A 13286-nucleotide genomic window follows, 5' to 3' on the forward strand; every position below is an offset into this window, starting at 1 on the left:
GAGGAAGCTTAAAGACTGTTGTCTGTGCCCCTTGCTTGTTTGATTGATGTAGCTTTTGTGCCTTGAATGGACATTGGATGGGCGAGTAAGTGTGAGATCGGTAGGATGATAGGATGGAGAAGCCGTTGCATTTCTGCACGAAGTACTGTGTAATTGGGTAGCTCGAGATCGGCTGGGTGGTCGGCACGGTCGGTAAATTGGTCTAGATCCGGGAGTACAGGTACTGTAGGTTCGGGTCCGGAGGAGGGCCGCTCCTGTCCGGACAGCCTTTTGGGACACTTTCCGCCTTGCTTAGGACATTGCCGACCGAGCTTGCAAGGTGAGAAGAGTTTATAATGCAAGTAATGGAAATATCCTTTCTTGGCAGCGGCAGCTCTGGTGCGGTTAACTTTGATGGGAACCTTGGGAAGGCGGGGGTTGAGTTCGCATGACTAGCGACCTGGACAACTAGAGACGTAGCGTGCAGCATGGCGTTGCGATAAACGTACCCGTCTTTGCCTGTCGAGGGCTTGGAACGAAGGCAATCAGCGGCCTCGGACGTGGAGGAATGGCCCATCCACTGTTCATTGCCCCCGCCATCTGTCGATCTGGACTAACGGACCAGACTAAAGTCAACAAGGAAACTGGCTGGACCGCCTCTGTCTGCGGCGGCCTGCCTCACCGAGAGCTCCCCGCCCCCCGCCTTTGTCGGAGCGCTGTCGCTGGTTCGCCGCCGTCACCACAGCGGGCTCCTTCTAGACGATAATGAGCTGTCATGTCAGACTTCGCCCCTTGACTGGCGACTCTCTGGTGGTTGTAACCAGCCATCTGGAAATGACACGTACGCTTCTCATCCTACAGGCACTTGCCAGAATGCCAGTTGGCGACCGTGAGTACTGATGGCCCGATAGGCGCATGGCAAGTTTGTCGATGTCGAAGGAGCTTTCTAAAGCTGGCTGACTAAGGCTGAGAAGAATCTCCGTTTGCTAGCTACCCGTTGGTTGGTTGCTTACTTGTTTTGCCATACATACCCATTGAGTTCAAGGAGGTTCTAACCGCAACGGATGAAAGGACCACGTGAGCGAGTCAAGAGCGGGCGTACTTCTCTTGGTTGACTATCTCCCTTTGTTGTGTTATTCTCCTTTCCCCCGGTAGGTACCAGGAAAACGGATGGAGATTGACGGATTGCGTGCTGCATGCCTTGCGATAACGGTGCTGCTGCTTCGAGCAAGAAAGTGGCTCAGGTGACAGACGGGCTGACTGGCGAACGGGCTGCTCAGTCTTCCTGTCTCCTACTACGCCGATCGGGGCCGTCCGACCATGCTGCTGGGCTCTCCAAGATCAGATGCGGTAGCAGCATGAGGCTGGGTTCTACAGAGCATTGAATAGTGCATCGACTCCCTTCTGCGGTGCAACCGAATTCCGTGTCTACTTGCATGGTTATTTACGAGACACTTGCCTTCGGAGCAAACACAGCACTGGACACCCCTGGGCCAAAGCAGAGGCACAGGGTCTGGTCGTCGGAGAGGTCGGGTTGGGATTACAGTCTTTTCCAAGGAGGATGGATGGCCGACTGTCCGACTGACCGGCTATGCAACTTTGCAGCAAGCTGGTGCTCCGGCATCGCGATCCAATGCATGAAGGTACAGAGTCAACAGTGTCGGTATTGTAGAGGACACGCCACCCTGGAGACCTGGCATATCTGAAAGTAGGATGCAATTTCAGGAAGAGCGGGTGATGAGAAGAAGATTGAGAAGTCCAACATGTCGTAATGGTGCCCCGAGCGAAGCCGACGAACGAACCTCTTGGTGTGCCTATCCTGCTGGGCCTGCATAATGAAAATGAGTAAACATAGGGGCAACTCGCGGCGAGGCTCCAGTTCGCCTCATTCCAAGTTTGGTGTTTGCAGGGCAGTCCCTCGTCATGTGCAAATGGGTGGTGGTTATTGCGCCTTCGCCCAGGGGAGCTCGTGGTGGGGTTGGAGAGGGAGTTAGAGCCAGGGGGGCGTGTGGGCGCGAACCCGAAGGCAAAGACACGAGAGGAAAGCAGTCGAACTGACGAATGTGCCTGCGAGTGGTGTTTGTTGGTGCCTAGCTACCTGAAGATGACGAAGAGAAGACAGAGGCGAATGCGACGGCTCGACATGTTCATCCAGAGGCGAAAAATGATCTCCTTTCTGGCTCGGCATTTCAAAATGGTCGAGGTGATAGGGGCGAAGAACGTTGGAGGAGGTTCGATTGATGGAATTGCATCCGTAAGCTGCTCGGCTAGATATCTCGTCTTGGGGTGGTTGCTGACCGCCCCTTCGAACACACACAGTACGGCGATGAGTTGAGAGGATTATTGCTATTTGCCGCTGCGGTAATGGTGGTGGTGGCCGCGGTGGTGTGAAAGTGAATCGAGGGAGCTGAGCTGAGGCGTCTTGTGTTGCCTGGTTGGCTGACCTGCTGCTTGCTGACTTGCCTGTCGGCCTTCCTGTTTCTGCCTGTGGTGACATGTGAGCAGTCGTGCTCCCGAAGCGCGAACACAAATGGCGAGAGGGAGGGGCAACCGGCCGCCAGCCACCCAGGCTTGCCTAGCAGAGACGGCGTGCGACCGTGAAAGGTGCAGGAGGCACTATGTGAACCTGACACTTTGATGTGGACTTACTTAGTGGTGTCTCGGCTCTCCCACGGTGAAGGCCATCTCTGCAAGCGTGGTCTTCGTCCAGCCTTCCGTCTCTCCTCACTTGCAACTCCTCCTGTTTTGTAACCCCCAAGAGCAGTTCTGGGATTTTCGCACGCTATTGCACTCGCCGCCTTGCCCATGCAACTATAGGGGAGGGGGTCTTTGGCTCAAATTCTCGAAGGGATTACTGGGTGCTGTATTACGCATCAAGCGGGTTATCATAGGCATGTATTCGTATGTAGATACGAAGATACCTCATGTAGGCAGGTTGCAATTGGTATCCGTTCATTCAGTGCTTGCTCGGTACGTATCTCTCGCCGTGCGCTCTCTCGGAAGGTAAAACCAACTGTGACCAAGCCAACCAGACAGCCAGCCAGCCAACCACAGCGCGCTAGCGCCTCGTTGTCCCCCTCTTTTTTCTTGCCTGGGGAAGGCGGCCATCAATAGTGACCCTCGGGTACGGTGGACTGTGAGTGTGTCCGCAGGTACCTTTTACCGCATCCACACTCGCGACTTCTCCAAACTCGACTCCACTTCCTCGCCCTCGCCCTTGCTCATGGACGGATCCCCGACACCGACTACTTGACCAAACCCAGTCCATCCCAGCCAGTCCAGTCCCAGCACAACCGGCAGGGCCAGGGCCGATGAGCAACAACTTAACAAGTGAGCGGTGATGAGGCAGTCGCGAGTGACGCTACCACTTTCTGCCTGCCACTCAGTGCCGCCTGCCCGCCTTCCTCTCCTTTGCCATAATCCATTACTCTGCTTTGCCGTCCCAAGTGCTGCTTCTGCCTCAGTTTCCTTTGGCTCTTGGTAATCGCCCCTCCCCTTCCTGGCCACCGACGGTTTCGGCCTCCTTCCTCTCGTACATAAGTGGCTCTTGTCCCCCCCCTGTACTCACCGTCCCAGTGTCCCTCCCAAAGTCACCTGCAGCCTGCAGAAAAGTTATTTGTCCCCAAGTAGCTCTCAAATCCCGTCTCACACACAGGTCGACCTTGACCATAGAGACGACGCAAGACGCATCATCCGCCCAGGCCTCGCTCCCTCGCCCTTCTCCACCTCCACCACCTCCACCCGCCCACTCCCACGCCCTGCTTCCGGTGGTGCCTCCTTCCTCAACTGCTTACCTCTCTACTCCACCCGACTGACGGCTGACCCCCATCGTCCCTGGGACTCACTTATCTCTCCCACACCCCATCCGCTTGGATTGCTTGCTTTCTTTGTCAACACTCCCCTTCTATCGACCTCAATCGTCGACTGTTTCGATATCCCTCGCCTGTCATCCATACCATCGATACTCCGTCAGAAAGGACGACGCGGCTTCTCTATCGACCGACCGAGCCTCGTGCCCCGTGCGTGGCCGCCCAGCAGTGAAACACCCGCCAGAGCCGTCATACCCTCCCCGCCCGGCCGGCCGCGATAACCCCCTTCATCCATAGTCTTCGCCTGCTATCCATCCTTCATCATGGCGACCTCATCAGCAACATCGCCAGACACGCAGGTCACCTTGAAGATCAACTTCGACGGCATGACTCGTCGTCACAAGCTTCCGCTGCGTGACATGGGGCCCAGCACCCTTGAGGATAGAGTACGTCATCCCGCTCATTCCGGTGCTCAGCGGCAGGCTGTCGTTCTCGGCGCCTCGTCTCTCGCTCGACGCTCGCTGCGATGCTTCGATGCGGCGAAAGAGGAACGTCTCGCCTGCTTCGTCGGGCTTTGTGGAACTGTTTGAACGAATAGGCTAACTGACCATCCACCCCAGGTCCGCTCTCTCCTTGCTCTCTCTTCTGACGCCAACGTCGTCCTTGAGAGATATTCTGACTCGGCTGGTTCGTACATCACCCTCGACAAGCAAAACGTATCAGTCTACAAGCAACTTTACCGAGCCGCCAAGGCAAAGCAAAAGCTCAAGCTCCGCGTCTCCAAGCTGTCCGAGGAGAAAATGGCTCCAAGGCCTGTGTCCGTGGAGGATGTCCCAGAGCCCAGCACTCCCAAGATCGAGGAGGAACAGAAGCCCGAAGCTGCTATGGCACAGCCCCTGGTCGACCTGAGGCAATCTAGCGAGCTCGACTTAGAGCCCAAGAAGGAACTGCCGACTACCGACACTGGCCTTGACTTTGAGGCTTCCATCCTCGCCTCTCTCATGAGCAGACACGCCAGAATCAACGACGAAGAGACGCCGGCAGCCTCGGCCGATATCCCCGTTTCTGAGGGCATCACGGCTCGTAACCAGTGGTTTGCTAACGTCGCCGCTGCTGAGAGCGCACCCCAACGCGCTTCTTGGGGTCGTTGCCCCGCTTTGATGCACCCCAACACCAACTTCGCCGTGTGCTGCAACAGCTGCGACCAGACAGTTCCCGATGCTCACTACCACTGCTCTACCTGCGACGATGGTGATTTCGACCTGTGCCAAAATTGCGTCGACCAAGGCATCACTTGCTACGGCGCCGATCACTGGCTCATCAAGAGAGTTGTCAAGAACGGTCAAATCATGAACAGCACCACGGAGACGATTGCTCCCAAGCCCAAGGCTAAAGTTGAGGAGCCTGCACAACTGCCTGCCAAGGTGCCCGCCAATATCAGTGAACTCCTCCGTCCCGTGTTCAACAGCGCGATGTATAGCATGCGCACTTGCAACTGCTGTGTGACGGAGCTGCCCGAGTCCAGCTTCCTTCACTGCACAGCTTGCGAGGACTTCGATCTGTGCCACGCATGCTTCGAAAAGGACCTTCATGGCCACAACCCCAAACACCCCTTCGTCACCGCCGTTGAGGGGACTCATGTCCCCAGCCACATTCAGGTTAAGTTGGCCCCCGGCCGTAACCAGAGCCACAACGCCATTTGCGACGGCTGCGACAAGTACATCACTGGCGTCCGCCACAAGTGCCTCGACTGCCCTGACTGGGACTACTGCGCGGACTGCATCGTGAACTCCAAGTTCGTTCACCCTAATCACCGCTTCGTTCCCATTTACGAGCCTCTCGAGGAGGTCCGCAGCCGCGCCCTGGCCCGTTCTACCCACTTTGGCATTTGCTGCGACGGCCCTCTGTGCGCCCGCGCCCACAGTGCACCGACCTACATTGCCGGTGTTCGATACAAGTGCACCGTGTGCCACGACACCGACTTTTGCGCTAACTGCGAGGCTAGTCCTGCTAACACTCACAACAAGACGCACCCTCTTGTCAAATTCAAAACGCCAGTCCGTCACGTCACTGTTACCACCACTGGCGAGCGGGGTGATGGCCAGCGTATGCAGCAGATGGGTGACCGCAACGTTCGTCGCACTAGCTCCCGCTCCACAGAGACTACTGCGAACGCTTCTATCAACGTTCCTCAGACTGTCGTCGATGTGAAGCCCACGGAGCCGGCAGTCAAGCAGGAGGCCGTTGAGGAGATTTCCGAGCCCGCTCCCAAGCCCATCATCAAGGAGGAGGTTGTCGACAAGACACCTGAGCCCGAGCTTGAGGTCAAGAAAGAGATCGTTGAGGAGAAGCCTACTCCCATTGTCGAAAAGGCTCTTACCGAGCAAGATCTTCAGGCAGTATTTGTCCGTGACACGGTCGCCGATGGTACCGGCCTCCCACCCAACCACGTGTTCGAGCAAACCTGGGTTCTCCGCAACGATGGCGACGTTGCGTGGCCCGCCGGATGTTCTGTCAAGTTCGTCGGGGGCGACTACATGGGCCACGTCGATTCGAACCACCCTGCCGGCATCTCCGAGCTCGTCTCTGCTTCCGAGTCCACCGTCTGCTATGCGCCTCTCGCCCCTGGTCAGGAGTTCGCCTTCAATGTTTTGCTGCGCACGCCTGCCCGTGAGGGTAAGATCATCTCCTACTGGCGCCTGACGACTAAGGATGGTCTCAAGTTTGGCCACAGGCTGTGGTGTGATGTCAGCGTGCAGATCCCCAAGCCTATCGCTGAGGAGCCTAAGGAGGAGAGTGAAGAGTCTAAGGAATCTCATGTGGAGATGCAGAGCAGCAACATGATCTTCCCTAAGCTTGAGAAGGAATCGCCGGTGTCCAGCATCTACCAGGAGGTCAAGTCTGAGTTCGTCCCCACCACCAGCTCCGAGGCGGAAGAGTTTGAGGATTGTGGTGAGGAAGACGAGTGGGATGCCTCTGATGATGGCTTCATGACTGACGAGGAGTACGACATCCTCGACGCCTCGGACGAGGAGTTCCTTGAGGAGCAGCAGCGCAGGCTGAGGAAGTGAGCTGTCTGCGGTATTATTGAGTTTCGTTTTGCCACTGGATACGATGGAGTGATCGGTGGTCTCCTTGGGGTTCCGGCTTTTCCTTGCATGTCTCATTTCATCAAGGCCTGGGGTGTTTTATTTTCATTTTTTTGGAACCTGTGCAACGACAGTGACGCGGTAGTTGGTGGTGGCACGTGCCGAACAGCTAACTGCCGGCGGAAAGTGTGAAAGGGGCCGGTCGCTCATTTTCCAGGCTAGGTTCAAGCGACGCTCGTTTCACAACATTCATGACAGATTACAGATTGGTACTTGTAGGTTCTAGGCAGCAATTCACCGTAGCTCTTTCAAACCTCGACCGCCCATTTATGTGACAAGATACGAATGCGTGGACAGAGATGAGTTGAATCATTGTGTAGGACGAACGTACTATGTCACCTGGAGGATTTGGAGTATCCGCAGTCGTGCCCGCACAAGGAGCCGCACCCTTGTCGGAAGCTCCCATGCACACGCCCCTCTCTAAGCCCACCTGCGCTAGTGTCCGGCACCAATCACTTCAGGACCCCTGGACAGGGGCCTGAACTGCGGATAACTTAGGGATAAAGTGTCCTCAAGACGTTCTATTGTGTCTCCCACCTTACGAGATTTGCGCCGAGTGTTCTGACCAGTTTGCGAGGAGGCAATCTTCGACAAGTTCCTCCCTTCCCACTCCAGCGACTTTGTTATTCTTCTTCAACATTGCGACACCGAAAATCGAGGTATGCGGTAGCGGCACTGGGTTTTGAAGGCGGGCATTTGCACAAGCCGAGAGCATCGCGTTCTCAGCAATCGCAACTTGACGACCACGTTCATCGAAGACGAATCGAACCCCTTACTCTGACCGATCCGACGAGCACTCTGCGATTGCCTGTTCTTTTTAGGACGTTTGAAATCTATTTCGACCCTTTTCAATCTTTTCTATTACCGCCATGATGAACGGGTGGGACGAGAAGCACCATCTTGACGATGATTCCTTTGGGGCAAAGGGGAACATTGTCAGCGCATTTGACGCCTTTCGTACGTTTGTGGCATTGGTTCAGCCTCAATCTCCCACATCTCGAAAAGATTTCCTGCGCAATAACTCCAGCTCGAGGAACAGGTCGCTAACGGTACCATCTCCGCAGCTAAGGCGAAACCGCAATATGTCACGCGAACCTCGGGAGGCGGCAAGTGGACTGTTGCCATGACAGTCATATCAGTCTTTCTCTTCTGGACCGAAGTCGGCCGCTGGTGGCGCGGCTCTGAGACCCATACTTTCGCCGTCGAGAAGGGCATCGGACACGAGATGCAAATCAACTTGGACATTGTCGTGCGCATGCACTGTGATGATCTCCACATCAACGTACAGGATGCAGCGGGTGATCGCATCCTCGCGGGCAGCATGCTCAAGCGCGACAAGACGAACTGGTCGCAGTGGGTGGACAGCAAGGGGATTCATCGTCTGGGAAGAGATAGCAAAGGCAAGATCGTAACGGGCGCCGGATGGCAGGAAGAAGAAGGCTTCGGCGAAGAACACGTTCACGACATTGTCTCTCTCGGAAAGAAGAAGGCCAAGTGGGGGAAAACTCCGAGACTCTGGGGCGACGGCGACAGTTGCCGCGTCTACGGCAATTTGGACGTGAACAGAGTGCAGGGCGATTTCCACATTACGGCCAGAGGCCATGGATACATGGAGTTCGGGGAGCATCTCGATCATGCTGGTACGTTACGGATATCCGATTGAGGCTCAGTGCTGGTTTGACTGACCATTACCGCAGCCTTCAACTTCTCCCACATCGTCTCGGAGCTGTCCTTCGGACCTTTTTACCCCTCGTTGGTTAACCCCCTGGACCGCACTGTCAATCTTGCCAGGATCAACTTCCACAAGTTCCAGTACTACTTGTCTATCGTCCCCACCGTCTACACTGTCGGCAAGTCGGCCTCGTCATCCAACACGATTTTCACGAACCAGTACGCCGTCACGGAACAGAGCAAAGAGACCGATGACCACAACATCCCTGGCATTTTCTTCAAGTACGATATCGAGCCGATTTTGCTGTCGGTCGAGGAGTCGAGAGACGGGTTCCTGCAGTTCCTCATGAAGATTGTGAATGTTGTTAGTGGTGTTCTCGTTGCCGGTCACTGGGGTTATACTCTTACTGAGTGGTACAAGGAGGTCATGGGCCGGCGGAGAAGAGAGAAGAACGAGGGCTTCATCGGCTCCAAGAATTCGGAGTACGACCAGTAGAAGGGTGGGTGGCATCGACAGATGCATCATTGTGACATTGGAGTTCACGGGCTGTGTATAGATATGCATATGGGAATGGGGAAATTGTTTCTTCACGTCTGTTATGCCTGGGTATATCAGCAAGCAGAAAAGTTGACATGAATTATGTTCCTCGCATAACCGGTTGTAGTTATGACTATCTAGTGACCGGCTGCTCCTTAGGTTCATCTTTCGCGCAGGGGGGTTACGACCTTGGCGCAGCTACACAACCCGGCGCAGTATCGGAGCGAAGCCGGCAGAGCAGGGGTTGGCATTTTGGGGGTTGCTCCACCCCAGGTGAACCTCCCCCAGACTTTCGTCGAATCCGACATCGCTAATTTCCAAGCCGCATTGACATTTGTGACAATCCAAAAATTTCCCAAACCTCCCCGCCACTACGAGTCACAGCATTCGGAGGGAGGCGCGCAGCGACAATGGCACCAATTGAGCTTGCCAGTCGATCCGGAGGCGCCGCAAGGGTAAGTAACACTCGGTCGTCGGCTGTTCAGCAGAAAGGCGGGAGTTAACATGACTGCAGCGTCTTCTGACTCGCACGCGACCATACCTTTCCGCATCCTCATGCCTGCCGATCAGGAGGGCATTCGCGACCGCCCAGGACGTTGAGCAGCAAGATGCCGAAATGCGAAGGCTTCTGCCCAAATCCATAAAGCCCGACACCTACCGCAGACTCCATGACAACCTTCTCAAGGTCCGCCACGTTCTCGGACAACAACGCCTCACCCTCGCCGAGAAGATCCTCTACAGCCACCTGGACAACGTCGAGGAGTCGCTCCTCACAGATACCGAGAACGGACGCAACATCCGCGGCAGTGCCAACCTGAAGCTCAACCCGGATAGAGTCAACATGCAGGATGCGTCGGCGCAGATGGCGCTTCTGCAGTTCATGTCTTGCAATCTCGCCAAGCCCGCCATTCCGGCCAGCATCCACTGCGACCACTTGATCGTGGGCTCCAAGGGCGCCGAGAGCGATTTGACCGACGGAATCAGCGTGAACAAGGAGGTTTTTGACTTCCTCGAGTCTGCTGGGCGCAAGTACGGCATGGACTTCTGGCCTCCGGGCGCGGGTATCATCCACCAGACGGTCCTTGAGGTCTATGCTCTCCCGGGCATCATGATGCTGGGAACAGATAGCCACAGCCCCAATGCTGGTGGTCTTTCCACTATCACCATCGGTGTCGGTGGCGCCGACGCCGTTGAGGCCTTGGTCGGCGCTCCTTGGGAGTTGAAAGCCCCTCGCGTGCTTGGTGTCAAGCTCACGGGCAAGCTGAACGACTGGGTTTCCCCCAAGGACGTCATTCTCAGCCTCGCTGGAAAGCTGACCGTGCGTGGCGGAACTGGATTCATAGTAGAGTACTTCGGCGAGGGCGTCGATACTCTCAGCGCTACCGGCATGGCTACTATTTGCAACATGGGTGCCGAAGTCGGTGCCACAACCTCCATCTTCCCCTACACCGCCGCCTCGGAACGCTACCTCCTCCAAACTCGTAGAGAGGCTCAACACCGTGCTCTCGACGGCTACAAGAAGTGGGGAAGTTTCGACTTCAGGGCCGACGAGGGTGCTCAGTACGACCAAGTTATCGAGATCAACCTCTCCGAGTTGGAGCCCCATATCAACGGACCCTTCACCCCTGACTTGGCCACCCCCCTGTCTGCCTTCAAGAACACTGTTCAGCAGGAGCAGTGGCCCGAAGTTCTGTCTGCCGGTCTCATTGGCAGCTGTACTAACAGCTCTTACGAGGACATGACCAAGGTCGAAAGCATGGTTAAGCAGGCCGAGAAGGCCGGCTTGAAACCCAAGGCTCCCTTCTACATCACTCCCGGTAGCGAACAGATCCGTGCGACTCTCGAGCGTGACGGTACCCTGAAGACCCTAGAGGGCGCCGGAGGCATTGTTCTCTCGAACGCTTGCGGTCCCTGCATCGGCCAGTGGAAGCGGCAGGACGATATCCCCAAGGGTCAACTCAACGCTATCTTGACCTCTTACAACCGTAACTTCAAGGGCCGCAACGACGGCAATCCCGGAACCATGAACTTCCTCGCTTCTCCCGAGATCGTCACGGCCATGGCATATGCAGGCGCGACCACCTTCAATCCCATGACGGACAAGCTGCAGACCCCTGACGGGAAGGACTTCAAGTTCGCCGCCCCGCACGGCCTCGAGAACCCCAAGTCTCCCTTCGAGTCCGGCGTCGCATCGCTTCAGGCCATCTCTCCCGAGACACACAACCCCGACATCCAAGTTGCCATCGCTCCGACCTCGGAGCGTCTCGCCTTTCTTGAGCCTTTTGCGCCCTTCCCCGAGGGCGACCTGAGCGGCCTCAAGGTCCTCGTCAAGGTCACTGGAAAGTGCACCACCGATACCATCTCCGCCGCCGGACCCTGGCTCAAGTACAAGGGTCACCTGCCCAACATCAGCACCAACACCCTCAACACGGCCGTCAACAAGGAGACGGGCGAGGTCAACGCCGCCTACGACGTTGACGGCTCCAAGCACACCATCCCCGAGCTCGCCCAGAAGTGGAAGGAGCGCGGTCAGGAGTGGCTCGTCGTGGCCGAGCACAACTACGGCGAGGGCAGCGCGCGCGAGCACGCCGCCCTGCAGCCGCGATACCTGGGCGCTCGCGTCGTACTGACTAAGTCGTTCGCGCGCATTCACGAGACCAACCTCAAGAAACAGGGTGTCGTACCCCTGACGTTCGCGAACGAGGCCGACTACGACAAGATCGCGGCTTGCGACGAGGTCAGCACCGTCGGCCTGTACGAGATGCTGCAAAACGGCGGCCAGGGTAAGGTCCAACTGCTTGTCAAGAAGAAGGACGGTTCCGAGGTGCTGATTCCGACGAACCACGCCGTCACCAAGGACCAGGCAGGCTTCATTCTTGCGGGTAGCGCCTTGAGCATGCTTGCCAAGCGGAACCAGGCATAGACATGATAATGTCCTGAAGTCGGTTCGGTACGAATGGATGTTTTGAGGTAGACTCAAAATTACGCATATATGTGCTGTTGAAGTGTGGGCTCTACGTTCTGGTTTTTCCACGGGGTATCAAAAAAAGAAAAGGGCGGAAGACGTCAAGACAAAATCGACGTTTGTATATATCCTGCGGTGTCTTTTGTTTCTGGGGCTTTTTTTTATCTTTACAAAGTAATTTGGTTGTAGACAAGAGAAACGGTTAAAAACGTAGTTTAACCTTGGCCATGTCAAGTGGTGAGATGTGTTTGTAGGGAGAGCGGGGGCTGTCTGGCTGACCACTCTATGTGACTACTAAGGCCATCTTCATTTGTTGCAGTTTTGCGTGCTGAATTTAATACGTCTTCGGGCAGACCATCCGAGGGGCCAAGTATCTTTCCCCCCACTGATAAACATCGTTCAAATGCCCAGGTAAGTCGACTGGAAAGACCGTCGGTGCATGGAAATTCCTTCCTTGTTGATAGTGTTCCTCCCGAAAGTAAATCGGCAGTAGAGCCAGCGTGACGACCGTGACGATCCACCTTAGCAGCCCAGACGTGATATCACCACCCAGGGTGTCGGCCGTCTGGCACACCAGGGGGTTGGCGGCCCGGCAGTCGTGATCCGGCTCGGTGTTACAAGTCCAGCTTAGCACTAAACATGTAGTGTATCTCTCATGAAGGCAAGTTGAAGCTGGCCAGTTATCCGAACTGTGTTGTTCGAAAAGACGATGAGGGGGCGCTTTGGAAATGCAGAAAAGAACGCGGGTACTAGGGAGGTGACAGCTTGCAGTTTCAGACGGGTCTGCAAAAGGGGGAGATGAGAGCCGGCGTTGGGACATACGGGGTTCTGGTTGTTGTGCCCCCCGAACGGGCGAGTTATATGGCCTGGCATTAGATTACGATGTTAGTCCTGTGGGCTATGTCCTTGAAAGGCAAACAACGGAAATTCGAGGTATCCAGAACAGAGGTGGTGGCGATCAATCACTTCTAGGGTTTGTCTTATCAGTTCTTGAAAGAGGAGCTCACCCGTTCCCTATCTTGGCAAGAGAACTTTGAAGGAGACGAGACGGAGAAGTCTGAATATCCTGTAGAGAGCCGTGGGGGGCCGATATCTACGTGGGAGACATGGTTATGGCCATTTGCGCATTGAAAGACGAGTAGGCAGAGGGGCTTCATGAGGAGGATATCGCAGCC

At 55.8% G+C, this 13286-nt stretch overlaps 3 protein-coding genes across 3 annotated transcripts; all 3 read left to right on the forward strand.

Annotated features, from left to right (window-relative positions):
• Positions 1–4111: 4111 nt before the first annotated feature.
• On the forward strand, positions 4112–6859 carry CH63R_09118 (Zz type zinc finger domain-containing protein; the record flags this gene model as incomplete). Its single annotated transcript, XM_018304092.1, has 2 exons — positions 4112–4234; positions 4409–6859. 2 exons carry the CDS (start codon positions 4112–4114, stop codon positions 6857–6859), a joined length of 2574 nt encoding a protein of 857 aa, XP_018156115.1.
• A 947-nt stretch (positions 6860–7806) lies between these two features.
• Positions 7807–9104, forward strand: CH63R_09119 (Copii-coated vesicle protein; the record flags this gene model as incomplete). Its single annotated transcript, XM_018304093.1, has 3 exons — positions 7807–7894; positions 8002–8577; positions 8635–9104. The coding sequence occupies 3 exons, from the start codon at positions 7807–7809 to the stop codon at positions 9102–9104; spliced, it is 1134 nt and encodes a 377-aa protein (XP_018156116.1).
• Positions 9105–9556: 452 nt separating this feature from the next.
• On the forward strand, positions 9557–12069 carry CH63R_09120 (Aconitate hydratase, mitochondrial; the record flags this gene model as incomplete). The annotated part of the gene is made up of 2 exons (XM_018304094.1): positions 9557–9601; positions 9661–12069. The coding sequence occupies 2 exons, from the start codon at positions 9557–9559 to the stop codon at positions 12067–12069; spliced, it is 2454 nt and encodes an 817-aa protein (XP_018156117.1).
• Positions 12070–13286: the final 1217 nt, after the last annotated feature.

Source organism: Colletotrichum higginsianum, chromosome 6 (genome assembly GCF_001672515.1).
Source record: "Colletotrichum higginsianum IMI 349063 chromosome 6, whole genome shotgun sequence".
Lineage (NCBI taxonomy): Eukaryota > Fungi > Ascomycota > Sordariomycetes > Glomerellales > Glomerellaceae > Colletotrichum > Colletotrichum higginsianum.